Genomic DNA, 21,482 nt, shown 5'->3' with positions numbered 1-21,482 from the left:
ATGTATTTTAAAAAAAGAGATAATAAAATTTGTATTTTTCATAGACCATTATATAGCCTACTGTGTTTGTGGGTGGAGCTCGGTACCTCTAGGGGTGTCCGGGGGCATGCCTCCCCGTAAGAATTATTTTACATTTTAAAGATAAATTCATTAATCTGGTGTACTTTGAGTCACCCGAATCTGCTGTTAAAAAATAAAAAATCCAACCGCCAACCGCCCAAACCTATGATATTTGATCATCACAATTACAATTATTCAAATTCTCAGTGTTAAGCATGATAATATGGCTGCTATAGTAGGCTGCTTTAAAAATAACATTTATTTAAAATAAAAGTTCTTCTTTTGGCAAAATTACATTTCCTATAGCCTAGCCTATACAAAGGCTCCCTTCAAACTTAAATTGTCAATGTTTCATTACATCACTGTTGGAAAACACTCTTATCAGAACACATTTTTTACCTTTATAAAGGGCATTTTTTCAAACTAAAACAGAAACTTTGTTACCGTCAGTGTATTATCAACTACAGGCAATCAATCACCACTTAACATTAAATTAAATTAAATCAGAATCATCCTTGCATTAGGCTATCTGTTATTTCCCTATTTATTATTAATATTATTAATATAATACTATATTATCTATCTATCTATCTATCTATCTATCTATCTATCTATCTATCTATCTATCTATCTATACTAAAACTTTTCAATTGAAAACCTTCAAACTTCAAGCTTTTAAAACTACTTCAAACTTTCTGGTTAGGCTTTTTCAAGAGAACTTAAAGTTTGTCATCATGTAGGCTACACGTTACAACCATAGACTGTAAAAGGTTACAACGCTTCCTGATTCAAGCAGGCTGTTAATGCATGAAAATACAAATTCAGCATTAACAATCACCATGTTTATTATAATTTGAAGAGCTTTGATAACATCTGTGAAAATAAAAGACATTACGAATAAAAAAAAGATTGAAAATAAGTGCACGTTTCGCGGGTAGTGAATATTTTTTGTAGTAAACTTGTTAATTATTCAACAAGAGAAATAGACAGAGTTATTCATCATTGTGCAACCCAATTCGGATACCACATGATAACTTACAGTGCTTGACTTTTTCGTGAAAAAGGAGTGAAGAGGTTTTTTTTTGCCGTTTTGAACTCATTGCGACGACCTTTGTGAAAAAAAAAATGGATTGGCCGCGGATAGGCGTGTCGTGATGCGCGAGTGACTGATTAGAAACGTGAAAGTCACGTAGATAGACTATCCTTGACTCTTTGGATTTTAAATCTCGATGTAGGTGAAGTTATTCAATATTTTGCATAATATAGGGATGGCTAGTGTGACGTCACGACATCACTTCCGTGTCCAAGCCGCTGCGTCTAATGTAAACACAATGGCAGTAGCTAAGGAACCGGTCACTTTTTTTACGGTGACATCGTATTTTGCGGACACCCCAAAGTCCGTGAAAAAGGGTTTGAACTCGTACAACTCCAACAGAGTTGTAAATGTTAGTGTGCTGGCAGGTGGAAGTCTGAAAGGGAAAGTACAGGCTTCAATGAAAAGTAAAGTTTACGAGGTTGAGGTGAGGTCCCGACTCTTGAGTGACTCGTCAAATGGCACAAATTTCTATGACTTTTGTTGTTTTATATGAGCATAAAACAAATTGTTAATCAAACATTAAGCTGTCGCCCTTTACCATAAAAAGATTGTACATTTGTCACGGTTCAAACGTTACAAGTTTTTAGTAGCTACCGTTACCTCGCTAACATAAGGCTGTCGGCCACCAAGCTAACTTTACTGTACAAGTGTAACGTTAACTATTGTACTTAGCTATGTTAGAATAAGTACCTATGGTTTGTTGACAACTTAAAACTCTGGAAAAGTATTGCTCGCCCAATACAGATTAGACGTTACCTAACTAGTTGTTGGCTCCACCTAGTGCAACACAAAGATAAGAAAAACCTTTATTGATCTCACAATTCACTTGTTACATTCAGCTCTCAAGAAAACACTCAGGGTGTGCAGAATAGACAGGAAACGAACAATTAAATAGTAAATATAGGAGGTATCTTATACAGTGACTACCAGACTTCAGGGGGCAAAAAGTATAAACAATAAAAAAATAAACATACTATAATAAAAAAAAGTTAGCAGTGCAGGCTTACAGAGTGCACTACAAAGCTTTGCCTCTTAGCATTGTTAAGAGTTTTTTGTGAGGGTTAGCAAAGTTGATTTCACTCAGGTACACGTTGAGGGACAGGAAGTGAAGGCAAGTTCTTGCTCTTGTGCCATCGGGAGGTCCAAGTGCCACCATGTTGCAGCCCTCCTCATTTGGGCTGAGAAGAACTTCACCCGCACGGATGTCGAGTGTATGTGGAAGAGGCCCACGACACCCAAAACAGAGCAAATCACGGCCAAGAAAGTGTCTGTGATTGCACCTTCCACATCACAAGGTTAGTTCTTCGAGTAACTTGGAAATATCTGTCATGCTTTCTGTTTTGTTATCATTGGAAAAACAATGACCATATGTTTTCTTTTCATAGTAAAATCTAAGCCTGGGTTAGATAGCAGTTACCATCATATCCTTTATGCTATTTTTTCAGCTGGAATTAAACGCCCTGTCACCCCGGAGGACAGAGAATGGGCATCGTCATCTCTGGCACAGCTTGACCGTTTTACAGGTCTGGGTTGGATATTAGCTCCAGAACCTCCTGCACTGCCTCAGGTTTGACTTGTGTTTTGTTGTTTCATGTCCTGCTTTATCAGAAACTTCACATGTACACAACATTAAATCAGTTACAAAGATTGACGATATCCCTAGTAAGATGGTAAATTTAGTTTGACATATCCACAGATTTAAATTGCAAATCAGACATAAACCTGTTCAGACTTTAATTTTAACTTTATTCAAACCGCGCATTTCGTACACAAGGCAACTCAATATATGTATGTCTGTGAACAATGTTGACATGAAGGGATCTAATTGTTGTTATTCTGATTCAATGATATTTGTTGGGACAGACTTTTGACCCCTGCCATCACGTCACAACTTTTGATGGGATATTGGCCAACTCCGGGTATTGTGAGGACAAAGCTCAACATCTCCTTTCATCCCTTGCTGTGAGCCCACAACAAAAGGAAGCCATCGAGAGGGCCACAGTTGGGCAAACTCAGAATGACTTATGGTAATAATACATACAAGGATCGATTGATTTCATGTGTACTAAAAGTCATTAGTGACTGTGAGGTTAACTGTTGTGTGTTTCTTTATAACAGGATGGCATATCGCAAGAAGAGAGTTACAGCCAGCAACTTTGGTCTTGTGTTGGCGGCAGTGAAGAGGAACTCTTACCCTCCTTCATTATTCAAAACGCTGCTTGGTCATTACAACTTCAAGCAAGGAGCTCATGTAAGTGATGGACACAAAGTTCTTTTAACCCTTGGGTACTGTAATAAAACATATCCTTTAGTTATATTTGTTATATGCTATCACACTCCTGGATCTTCCAAAGACTTGTGAAAACATCTGCTTTGGCACATTACTTTTTCTGCAGCATCAAATTTTAAGTAATACTCCCCAGCAACTCCCATTATAACCACAATTTTTCATTCAACCATGACACTGCAGTGAAATCACATATGAAAGGCATTCACAAGGTTAAAATCCATTATTTAAAAACAAAAAAATAATTGTTTTGATCAGGTCTGAGCTTGATGAATAGTGTTTGGGGAAAAAAGGTTGATCAAATTTTTTTATCAGAGGTTTTTTCAGCTGTAATGGTTGTGGCTTTTAAACAGCCAAAACTAGGTTTGAAAGGGTTGTAAATTTGCCCACAGTGTATTTTAGACCGTTTACATTATTTTTTATCACATATTCAAAATTTATGTACAATTAAGTTTCTTCACCAAAAATGTTTTTACTCTCAAATACAATGAAGGTTATTGTCAATTAGTTCTAAAAAAATTGATTAGCAAGTAAAAAACAACATTGATACAGTTCATATGGAATACAGTTAAAGAAAAATTCAATGCTGATGATGGCATTGTGGCAAACAGTGAGAGGAAATTCATGCTATTTCACGGAGGATGGGTGTCTGTAAATTTGTGAGAGAAACACACACTTTCAGTATCTTGTTTGCATGCTTTTTATACTGGTACGGAATGTATGACAAAATGTGAAATGTTTTCAGGCGCTGAATAGAACGCTCCACATGAACTCTTGCACTGGCAATAAGTCTGTTGTGGTTGATTTCCTCCATTGTGAACTGTCCGTTGACAAGGAATGTTGGGATGTTCAGTGAAACACCTGCAGGTAAAATGTCACGAATAGTGAAGCCCTTGTCAGCCATCACCATGTCACCTGCTTCTAGCTGTTGAAGTACTCCGCAGTCTGCTGTTATTGCTTTGTCCGATGTGCTTCCACCATACAGGTCACTGGCGAAGGTAATGAATCCATTAGGTGCCACACCAATCAGAGCCTTAAGCGTGGTACCTCCTTTGTAATGACTGTACAGATGACTTTGGGTGTCCAAACTTTCTGTGTTGGACACAGGTACTTCAGTACAGTCGAGCACAATCCGACAATTGGGAAATGGTTGGAAGCAATGTGGCAGGGAGGTTTGGTTCTTGAATCTGGAAGGAATTTTGTTTTCCATCATGCCGACATACAAAATGTCATACAGGGCACTGGAGATGGTGATAAAGATGTTGGTGACTGTGGCCCGGCAGCAGTTAAACCTCACAGAAAGGTCAACAAGACCACAATTCAGTCGGAGTTTCATCAAAGTCAAGAGCAGCTGATCGATTAAGGGCATTTTTTGGACGTTCCAATCAAAGTGATACTGGAGATCAAATTTGGAAAGAAGGGTCTCCAAAAATAAGACTGTGGCAGCATCTGGCAAGCCAGTGTAATAGTTGACTATGTCTGGGTGGGAGGATATTTGACTAAATGAAAATGTTTGTTTTTGTTTCTCCAATTCTTTCTTCAGTTTGTCATTTTCTTTTCTGAGCATCTTATTCTCAATTTCAAGCACCAAAACACTTGAACTACTTGGGGTCTTCTGAGCAGTGTCAAGGTGACTTGGGCCTGGTTCAGCTCCTCCTTCGTCCTCTACAGTCGCCGGGAGCATTTTCTTTTGCCGTTTGGTCGGCTGGCTGATGTGAGGAAAAGCCTTTCCCTCATTCCAGGCAAACCGTGTGGGCCCCGCTGCTTTGCCATGTGGAAAATGCCATCCACAGACCCTTGAGTTGTAGTTAGGTGTGAAATCTTTACGCCTGGATAAAAGAAAAAAACATTACATAAAGAACTCTGTGGCGATAAACAAAAAGAAGTAGGTTCTGCCAGTGCAGAACCCTTGTCCCTCTCACCCCTGTTCCACAAAAGCAACACAATTTGGCAACTGTATATACATAAATAGTGACTTTTATATTGTTAATGGCTTCATTCTCAAAAATGTAAATACTGACTTTATTCTGGTAAATTGTCACGTAAATCTAAAAAAAGGACTTGTAAACGACTTAATTCTGTAAAATATTACGTATATCTCGTAATTAATCTCGTTCATTCTTGTAAAATGTTTGTTTTTTGTAAAAAAGTTTAATATCTTACAATATGACTTTTCATAAATAACTAGCTAGTTGATTCTCATAAATAACGACTTTAAACTCAGTCACATTAAACTAGTAAATGGCAACTTTATTCCCGTAAATAATTACTTTAATCTCGATTATTTTATGTGGCCCCACTCCATCGTTAACAGCAACAGGTAACGTTATCTCGGCTAACGTTTAGCGCAAATACTGGCGCTAGCCCGCACTTAAATGTATTTTTCATGGTTAGATATCCAGCTTACCGTATCAGTTTAAGCCATCTCCTCTTCTCGTTGTCATCCAAAGGAAAGCGGTAGTAACTAATCGTTTTATTGACATCATTTCTGTTGTTACAACTTGGGACACAGCACTGCACCATTCTAGCCCAATTCGGTTTGGACACGGAAGTGACGTATTTGGCTACGATGACGTAGGCACTAGCCATCCCCATAAAATGTGCAAAAGGGTTTTGGGTTTTGCACTTTGCAGACGGTCCCTTCGGACTTGTCTCTCAGCCGCCTGCTAGACCAATTATTATAAAGCTTGTTTTGAGGAAAATTGGGTCGTAGCTCATTGCCTACGTTACTATGACTGGAAAAAAATGTGTCATTTGTGTTTTAGCTCACGAGTTATTGATCCGGGAAGTTCGAATCTGTGAATATATTGCCAACTTTACTGAACTCATGACCGCATTTCTTTATATTTGAGTCCACGTTCAAACAGAACCGCTCCCTTGTTTACGTACGGAGCTCTGAAACACTGCCAGCGGGACATTAAACAGAAAGTGTTTGTCCGAGCTCAACAGTTGCGAGGGAACGCAAATATCTTTGCAAATGAACGCACGAGGGGACACAAAGTTTCTCGTGGGACACAAACGTCTTGCGATAGAACGCAAAAGATTTTAAAAAATAAATAAATTCTCTCATCCTAATTTTTTTTCACCACCATGTCCCTTTAGGGGCTCTGTATTCCTTATCCCTCTATGGAACTAATTATGAAATCACAGCTAGAAATAAAATTACATTTATTTTACATATATTTTAGGCAAAAATAATTTTCAAAATCTGACATTTGACCTTTTAATAATAATCAATCATTTCTGAACACTGACTCCCAGTATTTATTCACCTTTTTCTCATGGTTTCTCAATAGAATTCCTAAAATTATAGAATAGAATAGCATAGTTTGAATAGGGGCACATTAACGCAGTGTTACAACATTCCCCACCTGTGCAACTTAAACCCTGCAGTGTCTTCTGCTGGTTAGATCAGCATTAAAGAACTATCTCAACAGTTCAATAACAGATTGGAGATTAAAATAATATAACTATAGTAATAATATCAGATTTGTCTAATTTTAAATAAACAAAAAACAGAGATGAAAAATTAACATTAGAAAGAAATGTACTTTTGCTATGCTTATAAATGTTAAGTGATATCTTCCAAAGATTTCTGAATTTTGGCGCATTTATTTCTCTATATAGTGTTGATATGGCAACTAGTAAATACACTAAGTTTCATCATGCTATAAGCATGTGTGGAAATATAAAACAAGTGTGTTACAACTAACCCCGCGTTAGGTTGTGCCCCGCTCACCCCTACACTATTTTTGGCAAATTGCCTGAAACTTCACACATTCAAATGCATTTTCACAATCTGAAAGGTAGTGAAAAGATTGTAGTGTTTCAAAAAAGCATTAAAAAGGCATTATTAACATTCCATTTCATCTTGTATTACTATATTTCATTTGAAATGTCATTCGCATGTGAAAATGTCAAAAACTTGACACAAATTCAGATGCAATTTCACTGCCTGGAAAGTAGTGAAACCATGTCTTAGTGTTTAAAAAAATCATTGAAACATTGTTTCTTTCTTGGAATTCCAAAGCAATGATTGTAGCACAAGTGAAAAATCAACAAGACTTCTTTTTCAGTGTAAACCAGACTTTCCACATGTAACTCTATTTTGATCATTTTTGGAGCAATCGCTTGTCAGTGTAGTGAGGCCAATAGGCAGTGTCATTTTTCCTGACCTCTGTATGGATCACATTTTCCAGACTGGGATAGGATAATACCCAAATGCCTTACTTCCACAACAATCTGTGACTCCTGAATTCTTTATCTCTGCCATCACCCTCACTGTTTCCTGGGCCGTTCCAAGCGTGGAGCAGGGCTCAGTGTGAGGTACTGGAAGCATGCTCTTTTTCTAATTGAATTTATATGTATTTATGGTCTAAAATGAACTCACAATGGAGCCTTGACCCCATGCAATCTACATGTGCAGCATGTGCTAATGTCTCCATTTCCTTTTTGCCAAAAATGTGAAGCACATAAATAGATTTACATTTTATTAAGGGGACGTCACATGATAATACTAAATTGTATTTGTTTTGGTTGAATATTATTATTGTTTAAAATGCAAATTTCTATGTATAGTATATATACACCAGAGGGTTACAATCTGTCCATTTTTTTATTTGAAATGTGGTAAAAAAAAAAAAAAAAAAAAAGCTCATTTGTTAGTTCATATTGGTAGATAAATGAAACCTTTTGTAACTTGTCAATAAATAGTACTAAAATATGAACTTTTTTTATTTTTATTTTTTTATGTGACAGTGGACATGCTTGACAAATCTTGTTAAGGTTGAATAAAAAAACAAATAAATTAATGTTACATGAAATAGAATTTGCTAACATTTGAACATGGCTCAGAGATCATGCAAATTGGACAGTTCACTATTATTTTGAGGTAATAATAAGCTTTGAATTTTTTTATTTATTTTTATTTAGATGTGATTTATTTCGTGCGAATGGGAAAACAGGAATTGTATTATGGTGAAGTTATGATGTTAATAGATTTTTGTTAATTTGATACTTTATTTATAATTAGCCTTCAATGTCTAAGTTTCTTAGGAAACAGTGCTGCCCTCCTCATGAGAAGGTTACAATGTAACTTAATAGGGAAGCTTTATTTCATACTAAAACAATCCATTCATTGACAGACTTACAGACTTAAAACAAAATTTGTCAATTTATGAGCTCAGTATACTGATTCATTTAAAATGCTGAATAAATTATGCATGGGACATATCATTTATGACGGGTTAATCTTCCCTTAGGCATCTTCACAATTTCAAGCTGAAAAGAAAAATAAACAAGGTTAGAAAAGTTTTTTTTTTTAGAATGTAGTTTAAGTCACAAAATTGAAAAGATATTGTTTCATATTTTGGCTAAATGTATTCAAGTACTGAGACACATTAGCTAATGTGCAAGTAGATCTCTTTTTGTTCTCACCTCTATAAGACTCTTGAGGGTTTTGCCTTGGCATAATATACTTGTTTTCCAGTTCTTGCATGCTCCTTTTCCACCATTTTCCGCAAATTTTAGAGGGGAGATCATTTCTCCATTATATTTAATGCAATCCATTTTTCCTGAGAATAGAGGAGAATTTTAATACAGTATGTATGTATGTGTTAGGTATGTGTAAGTGTAAATGGATAGTATAAATCAGTTCCCGGACCCTTTCAAAAGCTACACTCAATGCTGCATGAACAGCACTATGGGGAAAACGTCTTCGTTTGACCGGTTGTGAACACGTGTGGCAAACACGACAAAGAATTTGGCTTAAATAACCTCTGATGATGACTCATCTGAATGCGCATGTTAAAGGCTATAAATAGACATGTGATGGGTGTGCTCATCGAGGTTCTTCAGAACCACATTGTGTTAGCTTTGTCAGGCAAGAAAGCCTTTCTCACTCTCTTTCTCTTTCTCTTCAACGTAAAGAAAAGAGTTGAAAAAAGAAAAGAAAAAGAGAATCATGTCGAGAGATTGGCGAATGGAAGCACTGTGAGTTGCTCTCCATTAAGGAGCGGAAGACGGGTCCTTCCCTTTCTCTCGTTCTCTCTTAAGATCGCGTTGTCCTCCCGTGCACTGCTGAAGCGCACCTCGGTGCTTATTCATAGCGGGCTGAGGATTTAGGTTCTCTTGTAAATAAAGAATCTAGTGGCTTGGATCTCACATCTGCAGAGGCCAAGCGCAGATTAAGGGTCCGATACAGTACAAGTACATGTATATAATGTGAGTGAACTAAGCAGACGGAAGATTCTCTCTTGTTCCTATGATTGCGTGCAAACGAATTGTGTGTATTTACAAGCTATGATTTTATGATTCTTTGTTGAAACTGCTCTAATATGAGCCACCTCCTGTGTTTCGGGGGGCAGCGGTTTCCAGAGAATTGTTAAATATTCGGTTACTTCCTGCTGTGTCCCAGTACATGGGATATTATCATTCACCCATCAAGACGTTGTGTCACAGGACATTGCGTCACCAGACGTTGCGTCAAATTTAGTGCCCCTTTCAGAGAAGGTGGAAGCATGGAAACTACTGCCAAACATATCTTATTGGGTTTTGAAAATCGCAGGAAAAGGCTACAGAATGCAGTTTGGGCACTGTTCTCTGCATTTCAACGGCATGGTTTTCACTACTGTGAAACCGGAACAGGTGCACTTGCTGATACAAGAACTGCAAACTCTGCTGGACAATGGGGCCATATGCATGGATGGATGCATGGATGCAGCTCTGGCTCCGTTGCAACTCCAGGGCAGCCATATTTTAAATTACATAGACGACTGGCTTATTTTGGCCCAGTCTCAAAAGCTTGTGCTTCAACATTGGATGTCGCTCATCTTGTACGTATATCTGGGGTTGAGACTCAACCCCAAGAAAAGCGTTCTCGCTTCGGTCCAGAGAACTACAGTGGAGAAAAAACGATTATTTGATCCCCTGATGATTTTGTAAGTTTGCCCACTTACAAAGAAATAAAGGGTCTATAATTTTATGGTAGGTTTATTTTAACGGATAGAGACAGAATTTCAACCAAAAATCCAGAAAAAAACAAATTATATAAAGGTTATAAATTGATTAGCATTTGATCGAGTGAAATATGAATTTGATCCCCTACAAACCAGCAAGAATTCTGCCTCCCACAGATCGTTTATGTGCCCATGTGGAACGCTGATTAGTCCTGTCACTTTAAGAAAGTACTTTTAATGACAGCGTGTAATGTGTATAAAAGACACCTGTCCACAAAATCTGTATCTTCCATTCCAACCTCTCCTCCTCCATGGGCAAGACCAAAGAGCTGTCAAAGGACATCAGGGGCAAGATTGTAGACCTGCACAAGGCTGGAATGGGCTACAAGACCATCAGCAAGAATATTGGTGAGACGGAGACAACTGTTGCTGTCATTATTTGGAAATGGAAGAAATACAAAATAACCATCAATTGCCCTCGGACTAGAGTTCCATGCAAGATCTCGCCTTATGGGGTAAGGATGATTATGAGAAAGGTGAGGGATCAGCCCAGAAATATACGGGAGGAGCTTGTTAATGATCTCAAGGCAGTTGGGACCACAGTCACCATGCGAGCACAACTGTCTCCTGGACACGTCAAGTCCATTATAAACACCCTGAACAATATTAGGCTAGGTCAGGAAATTACTTTCCATGACTTTCAAAGAGTTCTAGGTCTTATGGCAGCTGTGTCCACGGTGATACCTTTGGGCCTTCTGCTCATGAGGCCGTTTCAGCTGTGGCTCAGAGCCAGCAGATTTCATCCAAGGGCTAATCCCCAGAGGCAAATAAGGCAAGTGCTTTGTGCCCTTTCTAAAATACATGCTTATGGTAAGGGTTACGTGCTGTGGGCTTCATAACCTTTCTATGTGGCTCAGACCCCGTGTGAGCAAACTAGCGCAGCAGGTTCTGCTTTGGGCTTAGAACAAGTTCCTGTCCCTCAGGGTAATGTACATTCACGGAAGCATGAACGTGGGAGCAGATCTATTGTCCAGACAGGAGGTCACACACAGTGATTGGAAGCTCCATCCCGATAGTCAGTCAGATCTGGGAAAGATTTTATGAAGCAGAGGTGGACCTCTTCGTTTCACAAGAAACAGCACAATCTCCCCTGTACTTCTCACTGACTCCTTCATGCCCCCCTGGGTCTGGACGCCATGGCCCATGCATGGCCCAGGAAGCGTCTATACGAGTTTCCATAGATCTCTCTGCTCCCGGGAGTCCTGGTGAAGGTCCATCAACAAGGGTCATGCCTATTTGATAGCGCCTCGTTGGCTGACCAGAGTCTGGTTCTCAGAAATATCTCTCCTCGACGGCTTGCCTTGGGCAATACCGAACAGGAGATATCTCCTGTCTCAGGTGCAGGACCATATTGCATCCCCGGCCCGAGTTATGGAATCTTCATGTTTGGCCCCTAAGGGGGACCGGCTAACAGATGCTGGACTTTCAACGGATGTAATAAAGAGCATCCTGAATGCTAGAGAATGTATGCCCTTAAGTGGCGCTCTTTGAAAGGTTGTGTACTATACATCATGCAGACCCAGTCCACTGCCAGATTGTTTCAGTGCTGGAGCTTCTGCAGGAAAATCTCATAGAATCTGTGGCTGCCATTTCGGCTTGCCATGCTCTGATTAACGGGTTTCAGTGGGGAAACACCCTTTGATCACCCACTTCATTTTTGGAGCTAGGCGACTGAGACCACCCGTCAGAGTGAAAATTCCCTCATGGGATTTAGCCGTGGTCCTTGAGGGACTAGTCAACAACCCATTTGAACCACTAGAGTCAACACTGGTCAAGCGAAATTTTCGACCGTACATCCGGTCATTCTTGAAGCCTTCTGTCCTCAGCTGTTCACTACGCCGGAGCAGGAGAAAGTCCAATTAATTACTGTGTCCAGTTCGTGCTCTTCAGATTTACATCCCCCGACCTTGTGTCAACAATGACACTTCCAGTGTCAGCATTGAGTGTAGCTTTTGAAAGAGAATGTCTTTGAAAGTTACTTGACTGTAACCCTGTTCCCTGAAAAAGCGGAAAGGACTTCAAGGACAGGCTGATTGACATGGATACGGAGTTACTGCCTCGGAGTTACAGAGTTACGGAGTTATCCCACCCTATCCCACCCAGTATGATCTGTTTGTCCTGAATCATTGCTATTTTAAAGGGTTAGTTCACCCAAAAATGAAAATTCTGTCAGTAATTACTCACCCTCATATTGTTCCAACCGCGTAAGACCTTTGTTCATCTTCGGAACACAAATTAAGATATTTTTGATGAAATCTGAGCCATGTCTGAATCCTCCATAGGCTGCTATGTGACCGAAACTTGCTGGCCCAGAAAAGTTATTAAAGAGATCGTTAATATAGTCCAAGTGACTCCAGTGGCTCAATCTTAAGTATATCAAGCGACGAGAATACTTTTTGTGCGCAAAAACAAACAAAAATAACAACTTTATTCCACTTTTCATTTCCTACTCTCTGGGCCTCGTAGTGTTTTTGCGCTGCGAGTCTGTGTTGTACGTCATCACGCATCACCCACATGACCGGCGTCGGCCAATAGTGAGCCTACGTGGTGACGTGTAACACGGACGCGCTGCTCAAAAACACTACGCGAACCAACTAGAGGTCCAGAGAGAAGGAAATGAATAGTGGAATAAAGTCGTTATTTTTGTTTGTTTTTGCGCACAAAAAGTATTCTCGTCGCTTGATATACTTAAGATTGAGCCACTGGAGTCACTTGGACTATATTAACGATCTCTTTAATAACTTTTCTGGGCCAGCAAGTTTCGGTCACATAGCAGCCTATGGAGGATTCAGACATGGCTCAGATTTCATCAAAAATATCTTAATTTGTGTTCCGAAGATGAACGAAGGTCTTACGGGGTTGGAACAATATGAGGGTGAGTAATTACTGACAGAATTTTCATTTTTGGGTGAACTAACCCTTTAAGACAGCACTAAGAAATGTATGGACTGTGATCAATCTGTTTGTTCGTCATCATCGCTGTTTTAAGCCAGCACTGAGACTATTTTATTGACTTGTTGGGAAGTGGAGTCCGCCTCAGACGCTTTTAGTTTGCATTCGGTGGTTCCAGTGTTCCTTTGTTTCAGTTTCCAGCTTCTCATTTTTTTGTCATGGACAATCATTTAATCGTCACAGTTGTTTGTAATTTGTTCCCTCATTTAGCCAGTATTTAAGTTGCTCTGTTTTCCTTCAGTTGACTGTTGTTAATTGTGTTAATGCTTGGGTTTGCATTTGACACACTGTTACACCAGTCCATCTTTTGTTTATTAATCCACGCTGAAACTTTTTAATCCTGCCTTCTGTCAGTCTGTCTTCATCTTGAGTACGTGTTACATATATACAATATTCTTCATATATTTTTTATTTTGAAGGTTCAAACTTGTAGGGTCAAATATTCTATATTTTTTAATATTCATATAAAAATATAAATTCATTCTAAGGCATAGATATACATATTTTGTTTCTAATATTTATTTAAAAAATTAAGAACAACCTTTTAAGGTTCTACATTTTCAGAAAATTAAAGTTACTACTCAAAGCATAATTTTCATGTGGAGATCAGCACAAAAGAGGATAAATGATATAATAAAACAATAAAACTCTGTATTGTTATAATGTTCAGAGAGTGCTGTGATTCAGAAGGTGATGCTGCTGCTGCTGCTTTGAAACATTTAAACAGTGAGGGTAACTTACTGACTGACAGTGCGACTCTGTCCATTAAGGCCTTTTTGTTACCACATGTGACAGGAAGCCATCTCTTGTGTTTAGGCTTTTCCCAGAGATTCACTTTTTCCTCTTGGATGATGAGCGTAAAAAGCAAAATGAAAGTGATTAAAATAAAACAAATGAAAAAAATCTGACATTAAAGTGTTCAGCAAATGTAATTCTACACACACAAAAAGTGCTCTACATACGTAAGGATGGTTGGACAAATGACTCTGATTCTACTCTAGTAGAGTCTGGAGAACTCTGAAGATCTGCTGGAGAATATTTAGAAAACAGTAAGTTTGCAGACCTCAAACTAATTAAAAAAAGACAGAATGCTAATTGTTAACAGTGATGCCATAGAACCATAATGTTTGGTTCCCTATCATTCGGTCACTATGACGTACGTAATGACTCACGAATAGGAATCTCCGAATAGGCCAATCTACTTTGAGTGAAACTAAATTGGCGTGAAATCATTTGCAGCAGCTGCTCTGCCACGCATTTATATATATACTATATATATATATATATATATATATATATATAAATAATGTATATATATAATGAGCAGCTGGTGTGATTGCACTTCAGCTTTTTGCTTTAGAGCCTAGCGTTTCGATGCTGTTTACATCTACTGAGTTGGAATTCAACGAGCAAGCTCTTCAGGACGACCTCTCATGTCTGGTGGGGGCGACACAGTGCAGCAGCGGGGTCAATTTTCTTCCAATCTCTCTCTCTCTTTCTTTCTATCTCTTTTTGTTTTCCTTCATTTGAGCAAAACAAAAAGGCCATTTTCACAGCTGGTACGGTGCGCCAAGAGCGCTGAAAAGCCGTTCTAATGGCTGGTAAGACCGCCGTGAGAGACAGCGCAAGACAGGCTGCACAGTCCCTGTTTGTGTCCACTGCGACCATTGCCCTGCGTGCTTCAGCACCAAGGAGAGCATTCCCCTTAAAGAGCTTACACGGGTGGAGCGTGTCTTTTTAAAGGTGTCACTCTACCTATGTATTTCTGGATGTGGTCGTTACCTGGGATCGCAGGATGGTCACGATCACTGCATCGCATGTCTGGGCATTGAACACGCTGAAGCTACGTTCGTGGATGAGTCATGCACCCATTGTGAGAAGATGACTATCTCAGAGCTACGGTCGAGACTCTCATTCCTGCAAAGGGGCGGAGTCCCTGCTGGCTCTCAGCCACCCACCCCGGTTCCTTTTTCCCCGAAAGTGCATGAAGAGCTTTCTGGATCGTGGACGGCAACTTTTACTGCCCGAAAATGATCAAGTTGCTCCTCCTCCCTCACCACCCTTGATGGTATGGCGGCTAAGGGTTACATGTGCATTCCCCAGTGGAACGGGCCGTTGCCATGCACCTGTGCCCTAACTCCACCTGGCGGGGAGAGCCATGTCTCCCTTCCCGGGCACTGGTCGGACCTTACCGGCAAGGCTTACCGGGCCTGTGGGGAAGCCACCCCTGCCTTACACGCTATGGCGTTGTTGCAGGTCCATCAGGCCAGGTCATGATCCCCATGTTCTTCAGGAACTTAGTGCCGCGACGGACCTCACGCTTTGTGCAACAAAGGTGACCGCACAGTCGGTGGGTTGTGCGATGTCCAGGAACGCCATCTCTGGCTGTGTCTGGCCAACATGAGGGAGATCGACAAGGTCAGGTTTCTTAACTCCCCCGTGTCCCAGACTTGCCTCTTCGACAATGTGGTCGAGAACTTTGCCCAGCAGTTCTCGGCTGTACAGAAGCAGACTGAGGCGATCAGACACATCCTCCCTCCTCAGTCTACTCGTCACCGAGGGCGTCCTCCTGCGACTGCCCTTGCTCCTGCGCTGCAGCAGCAGTCTCCACCTAAGCAGTGCCAAGGTTCCAGTTGCAGGCAGGCCGCCCAGCCCATCCGAGCCTCCCCAAAGAGGGGCGACAAAAGTATAGGTACTCGTGTTCGATAGGGTCCGTGCTTTCCTTCTTGCAGCAAGGGTTGAAGCGAGGGCTGTCTCTCTCCATCCTCAAAGTACATGCTGCCGCTCTTTCAGCCTACCACGACCACATAGATGGCAAAACAGTAGTAAAGCACCACCTGGTCATCAGGTTCCTTACAGGGGCGAGACAGTTAAATCCTCTTCCATACCCTTTTGGGACCTTTCCCTGGTGCTTCGAGCACTCCAGGATGCTCCCTTTGAGCCTTTGCAATCAGCAGACTTAAAGCTTCTGTACACGAAGACTTTGCTGCTGGCTGCACTGGCCTCCATAAAGAGGGTAGGGGACCTGCAAGCATTTTCGGTAGACGAATCATGCCTGGAGTTCGGGCCGGGTGACATACATGTAGTACTGAGACCCCGGCCTGGCTATGTGCCCAAGGTTCCTTCCACTCCCTTCAGGGACCAGATGGTGAACCTGCAAGTGCTGCCCCTGGAGGAGGCAGACCCAGCCCAGGCTTTGCTCTGTCCCGTCCGCGCTCTGCGACTGTACGTGGACAGAACTCAAAGACTCAGGACCAGTGGTGTAGACAGGCAAGGGGCCATGGGGGCACTGCAAATCTTTTGATGTTTATCTCACGTTCCACACTAAATATCAGAGGTGGAGGTCTTGAGTTACGTGACTGCACGCGAATTTAAAGATTTCTAATAAATGAAGAAAAAATGAAGAAAAACTTTGAATTAATTTAGAGTATTTGTTCTCAAGTCAGTGTTGTACCACATGACTCGATAATTATTTTATAAGGATTGTAATTAGACTTAGACTTTAGAAAAAAAAAAATAATAATAATTGCGACATTAGCTAATATACAAACTGCAAGCCACGGAACCAGCGGCGCCGGTGCTTCTGATCAGAGTCTATGTGCTGCATGATGCTGTTCAAGCACAAAACAATACAGTAGAGGAGAATCTACGAATATTGTTTGTTTGGATTTATACACTGTGAAATGGACCATATTCATAAAAAGAATTTTGGTGTATACACAATTTGCAACCCGGACATGGTATGTAACTGTCCCTTTGGGATAATTTCTCATAATATCTAGATATAATGAAGATATATGATGTTGAGTTTTCATGCTGTCTGAAACATAAAATAGATGGTGTTTTTCTTCAAATATCTTGTATTTTTGCAATGTTGTGTGGCACAATCTTGCCAATTTCTTGAATTTTGTGTCAAGCAAAGTGAACAATATGAGTCTCAAATTAAATTTAGTGTGTAATGTATGTGTTTTCTATGAAGATAGAATTCACAGAAGTTAGTGACAAAACGTCATGACATCCAGATACATTGTCAAATAAAAAACACAAATATAAATAGCAATGCCAATAAAATATTACTAAAATGTATAATAGCCTATATATAAATAAATAATACTAAAATAACACTGGATTAATTAAGCTATTCTACATTGTTTTCATAAGATTCATATAATTATCATGTAGTTAAACTAAAGGTACCCTTTTGTAAAAGTAGCTATCTAACAGAAAGTATGGATATATTATATTAAATTGTCTATTCATCTATGCAAATTTACTGGAACTGCTGCTATGCAAGTTTAATAGGATGTGGATACAAGCTATTATTATTGTATTTAATTAATAGTTAAATTAATTAATTGTGTATTTATTATATGAATGATATACTTATAAAACAAGGCTGTTCTATTTATTTAGTTTTGCCCATGTATAAGGTTGTGAGGATTTGTGTAAAGCTTATATAACCTAATGTTGAGTTTTATTATTTTTGTGAGTTGTACTCTATTCACAGATTGGATTCTTTTATTTATTACAGTTTTCACTTCTGAAAAGTGAAAAATTAATACAAATTGATTTTGACTGTTCTTATTTACAGCAGTGAATAAATTCCATTAAAAGAAAATAAGGTATCACTGTTTATTGCTGGCTTTAAAGCTTACTGAACTTTAAATGATTTTGATATCTACAGTGTTACATATAAACACAACATAAGATTGGATCCTCTGTATTAATTGTGGCCCCTCTTGTGCCCCCCCAGTTGAAAAAATCCTAGAATCGCCCCTGCTCAGGACCTCAGACCAGCTTTTTGTCTGTTATGGAGAAGGGAAAGACTGTCTCCAAGCAGAGGTTGGCCCACTGGATAGTGGATGCCATCGCCTTGGCTTTCCAAGCACAAGGCGTGCCCTGCCCGCTCAGGTTGCATGCTCACTCCACGAGAGATGTTGCATCATCCTGGGCGTTGGCACGTGGCTCCTCGCCAACAGATATCGAGCTTCAGGCTGGGCGATACCTAACACGTTCGCTAGATTTTATAGCCTATGTGTAGAGCCAGTCTCCTCCAGTGTTCTCACCCTAAATGGGTAGAAGCACTGAGAGGCCCGGGTCTGTCGGCTTGCTGTGCCCATTGTGCGCCTACATTGCTCCAGAGTAAAAACCTGTTGAGTCCTCCACCACCCTCAGAGCTGGACGTGGCGAAGCTTTCCGTGCCAGGCCTTTATCTGATGAATCCTTGAGAACCAGGTCTAGGCTGGGTTCCATATGTGAGACCTTGCGGGGATCCCATATGTGTATTATTCTTCCACGGCTGCTCCTAAAAGGAAGCCTGTGTCTTTCCCTTGGGCTAAGTCACCCCAGTATTTCATATGCAGTACAACCTCTGGGTTAGTCAATATGTATTTCTCCACATAACTCCTTCGGGGAAGAATGTGGTTTCCGCAGCATTCTCCTTCCTAACGGCAGGAGCACGCTTTCCCAGTGTTATCTTTGTAGGTTTCGTTATCACGGAACAGCAGTGAGGGACACTCTCTGTGTAAGTCCTCTCCTATCATCCTGCCAGGCAAGAAGGGGCAAGAGGCTTGCACAGGGCACTGGAAGGGGGCAGTGACGCTTTGGTAGGGATTCCTACTTGTCGGTCATGACGTATGTCATAGTGATCGACTGATAGGGAACGTCTCGGTTACATATGGTAACCCTCCTTCCCTGAAGGAGGGAACAGAGACGTACGTCCCGTCGCCACAGCTCCTGTAACCCGCTGCGCGGACGGGCCATTGCTCGGCTCCTCAGAGAAAAACTGAAGTGCAATCGCACCCTCTGCTCATTATATACTCGCACTGTACGGCAGAGCAGCTGCTGCAAATGATTGCATGCCAGTGTGCATTGGCTCGTTTAGTTTCACTCAAAGTAGATTCCTAGAACTCTAGTGAGATTCCTATTCGTCGGTCGTGGTCATAGTGAGAGAACCTTTCAGTGAACAGTGAACATGAAGATTTTTTATTTTTTTTAAAGAACTCATTCTAAAGAACCTTTTTCCTAGTAAAAAGAACATTTTGTGCATTGAAAATGTTCCATAGATGTGGATGATTGTTCATGGAACCATCAATGCCAGTAAGAATCTTTATTTTTAAGATTGTATCTGATTTTGTCAGAGAACTCACCTCTCTCCATGTGTTTGGCTTTCTTCTTCGGTCTGTAAGTGATTTGTGACGACGGGCCAGGTTGGTTACTCACAGAGTCCTCTATCCCCTCTCTTTTTTTTCCTGTGCCTCGATCTCCAGATCTCTCCCTAAGAGCTGAGGAGATAAAAAACTAGAATTAAGAAATACATCAGCAATGCTGCAGACCTAAATGTGAAAAGTCACAGACAGACTGACTAAACAGATGATTTCTCACATTTCTTCAGAGTTGCAACGATTTCAGAGAGTTGGGTGTAACGCTGTAAAATGTGCTCCTGGTCCACACATCTCCAGAAATGTCTAACCTTCTTTGCTCCACGGTTTTGAATATACTCCAATGCATCATACACACCAATATCATTATCATCCTTCTGAAGCTTTTGCTTCAAAAAAAAAAAAAAAAGAGAGAGAAAAAAAGTTAAATCTTTATGTTTTTTTATATTGACATATTATTGGTCTAAAATGTTAAGATCAACACTAAAATCATTTTTAAGGTGAAATAAATGGCAGTTGTGGTTGCCAGAAGTATTCTGTAAAATGTAAACATCTACAAAACAACCCATAAATCATACAATTATAAAACGGCAAATCCCTTTTCTGCTGAATTAGAAAGGAAACTTACTGTTCACCAAAGGTTTTTACTATAGAATTCTTAGTCTTTTACACTTAAAATTACAATCATCTTACATAAAGCTCTTCTGTAATGAGTCCATTGTCTTTGAGATGACGAAAAAATGTCGATGGCTTTTCTATTGTAGATATTTTTGTCTTGTTTTGACGGAAAACTTCCAATAACTCTTCATCTTCAAAAAATCCAAAGTCCATAGTGATGATTATTTTAAATATAGTTGATTCTGCAAAAGAATAGATTGTAAATTATTGACAACATCCTAACATCGACCCAAAGCTTCAGTGGCTCATTGGAATTCAGTACATCCTGCTCACAGATATACAATACCCTTAAATACTTTTTTAGAAAATATCAACATTATTAGTTTTACAGACAACATATTGTGCTATCAAAACTCCTGTCAATACAATAGGCAATGAACTGCTGCTCTTGTTATGTGTTGTAATGTTTACACTAGGTATTGCTTGGTATTGTGTGTCTGAGAGGAGCTTTGACCACATACTATACTGGATAATTTGAGATTCAAATGCCTTTTTTTAACATATAATTTAAATAATGAAATCTTGAAAATTTCAGGAAATACATGCTATGCTCAGCATGATTAAAAATGTAACACTAACAATAAAATCATTTAAAATCAGTTCTGGACTATTACAAGATACTTTAAGCTAAACATTTTCTGTACATATTTTTTACAAGTGGACTGAGACAGTCTAGTTAAAATGTGTTTTTTTTATATAATAAATTTGTTTTTGTAACCATTACACAATTTATATATATATATATATATATTTATATATATATATATATATATATATATATTACATACACATACACACACAACTTTATGGTGCAGTAACAGTACCAAGCCACTCACTCTGACACAGAAACAAAACTGAAAGTATCTACCTGGACTGTTTTTGTGGAATTTGAGTGCTAAAAAAAAAAAAAAAAAAATGAAAGGAAACAACATCAGAAAACCAACACTGAAATTGTAATTACTAATAATTAACGTACTCACCTTGCTGTCTGTTTGTCGAGTTCCCTCTCTCTTCTATGCAGTCGAGAATGCACACACAAACACGGTCTATAGTCTCCTTTCCTTTTCCTTGCTCCGCCTTAACCACACCTTTCTGTAGATCTGCCAATGCCCTGATCACTTTAGCATTTAAAAAAATCTTTATATATAACAAACGATATTTAAAATTTAATTCGACACATTTTAACATAAAACATCAGTTTGTATCAGGTGTGGCGAACATATTACGAAATG

The 21,482-nt window shown here is 39.5% G+C and overlaps 3 protein-coding genes across 3 annotated transcripts; 1 reads left to right on the top strand and 2 right to left on the bottom strand.

The window, feature by feature from the left end:
• The first annotated feature begins 1,370 nt into the window (after positions 1 to 1,370).
• Positions 1,371 to 3,980, top strand: LOC308701067 (uncharacterized protein). Its single transcript, XM_081383105.1, has 4 exons — positions 1,371 to 2,451; positions 2,602 to 2,723; positions 3,020 to 3,183; positions 3,275 to 3,980. Exons 1-4 carry the CDS (start codon positions 2,370 to 2,372, stop codon positions 3,516 to 3,518), a joined length of 612 nt encoding a protein of 203 aa, XP_081239231.1. The 5' UTR covers positions 1,371 to 2,369; the 3' UTR covers positions 3,519 to 3,980.
• Positions 3,980 to 8,068, bottom strand: LOC308701022 (uncharacterized protein). Its single transcript, XM_081383018.1, has 2 exons — positions 5,851 to 8,068; positions 3,980 to 5,272 (listed from the first exon to the last, which is right to left on the bottom strand). Exons 1-2 carry the CDS (start codon positions 6,036 to 6,038, stop codon positions 4,066 to 4,068), a joined length of 1,395 nt encoding a protein of 464 aa, XP_081239144.1. The 5' UTR covers positions 6,039 to 8,068; the 3' UTR covers positions 3,980 to 4,065.
• A 126-nt stretch (positions 8,069 to 8,194) lies between these two features.
• On the bottom strand, positions 8,195 to 21,314 carry LOC308701061 (uncharacterized protein). The gene is made up of 9 exons (XM_081383091.1): positions 21,231 to 21,314; positions 21,119 to 21,145; positions 20,266 to 20,432; positions 19,796 to 19,961; positions 19,561 to 19,695; positions 14,374 to 14,439; positions 14,153 to 14,254; positions 8,880 to 9,016; positions 8,195 to 8,723 (listed from the first exon to the last, which is right to left on the bottom strand). Exons 3-9 carry the CDS (start codon positions 20,401 to 20,403, stop codon positions 8,676 to 8,678), a joined length of 792 nt encoding a protein of 263 aa, XP_081239217.1. The 5' UTR covers positions 20,404 to 20,432; positions 21,119 to 21,145; positions 21,231 to 21,314; the 3' UTR covers positions 8,195 to 8,675.
• Between the last annotated feature and the right edge of the window lie 168 nt (positions 21,315 to 21,482).

The sequence above is a fragment of the Scardinius erythrophthalmus genome, assembly GCF_964197995.2.
Source record: "Scardinius erythrophthalmus genome assembly, chromosome: 1".
Taxonomy (NCBI): Eukaryota; Metazoa; Chordata; class Actinopteri; order Cypriniformes; family Leuciscidae; genus Scardinius; species Scardinius erythrophthalmus.
This window is presented reverse-complemented; position numbering and strand designations above follow the sequence as displayed.

Excerpts from the sequence above, each read along its gene's own strand:
- LOC308701061 (XM_081383091.1), bottom strand. The coding sequence starts at position 20,403 with ATGGACTTTGGATTTTTTGAAGATGAAGAGTTATTGGAAGTTTTCCGT. Across the intron at positions 9,017-14,152 it reads CAGAGTCGCACTGTCAGTCA|GAAAAATGGATTGCATTAAA; the intron begins GTAAGTTACCCT and ends CTCTATTCTCAG. Across the intron at positions 8,724-8,879 it reads CCCTCAAGAGTCTTATAGAG|CTTGAAATTGTGAAGATGCC; the intron begins GTGAGAACAAAA and ends TTTTCTTTTCAG.
- LOC308701067 (XM_081383105.1), top strand. The coding sequence starts at position 2,370 with ATGTGGAAGAGGCCCACGACACCCAAAACAGAGCAAATCACGGCCAAG. Across the intron at positions 2,452-2,601 it reads TGCACCTTCCACATCACAAG|CTGGAATTAAACGCCCTGTC; the intron begins GTTAGTTCTTCG and ends CTATTTTTTCAG. Across the intron at positions 3,184-3,274 it reads CAAACTCAGAATGACTTATG|GATGGCATATCGCAAGAAGA; the intron begins GTAATAATACAT and ends TCTTTATAACAG.
- LOC308701022 (XM_081383018.1), bottom strand. The coding sequence starts at position 6,038 with ATGGGGATGGCTAGTGCCTACGTCATCGTAGCCAAATACGTCACTTCC. Across the intron at positions 5,273-5,850 it reads AGATGGCTTAAACTGATACG|GCGTAAAGATTTCACACCTA; the intron begins GTAAGCTGGATA and ends TCTTTTATCCAG.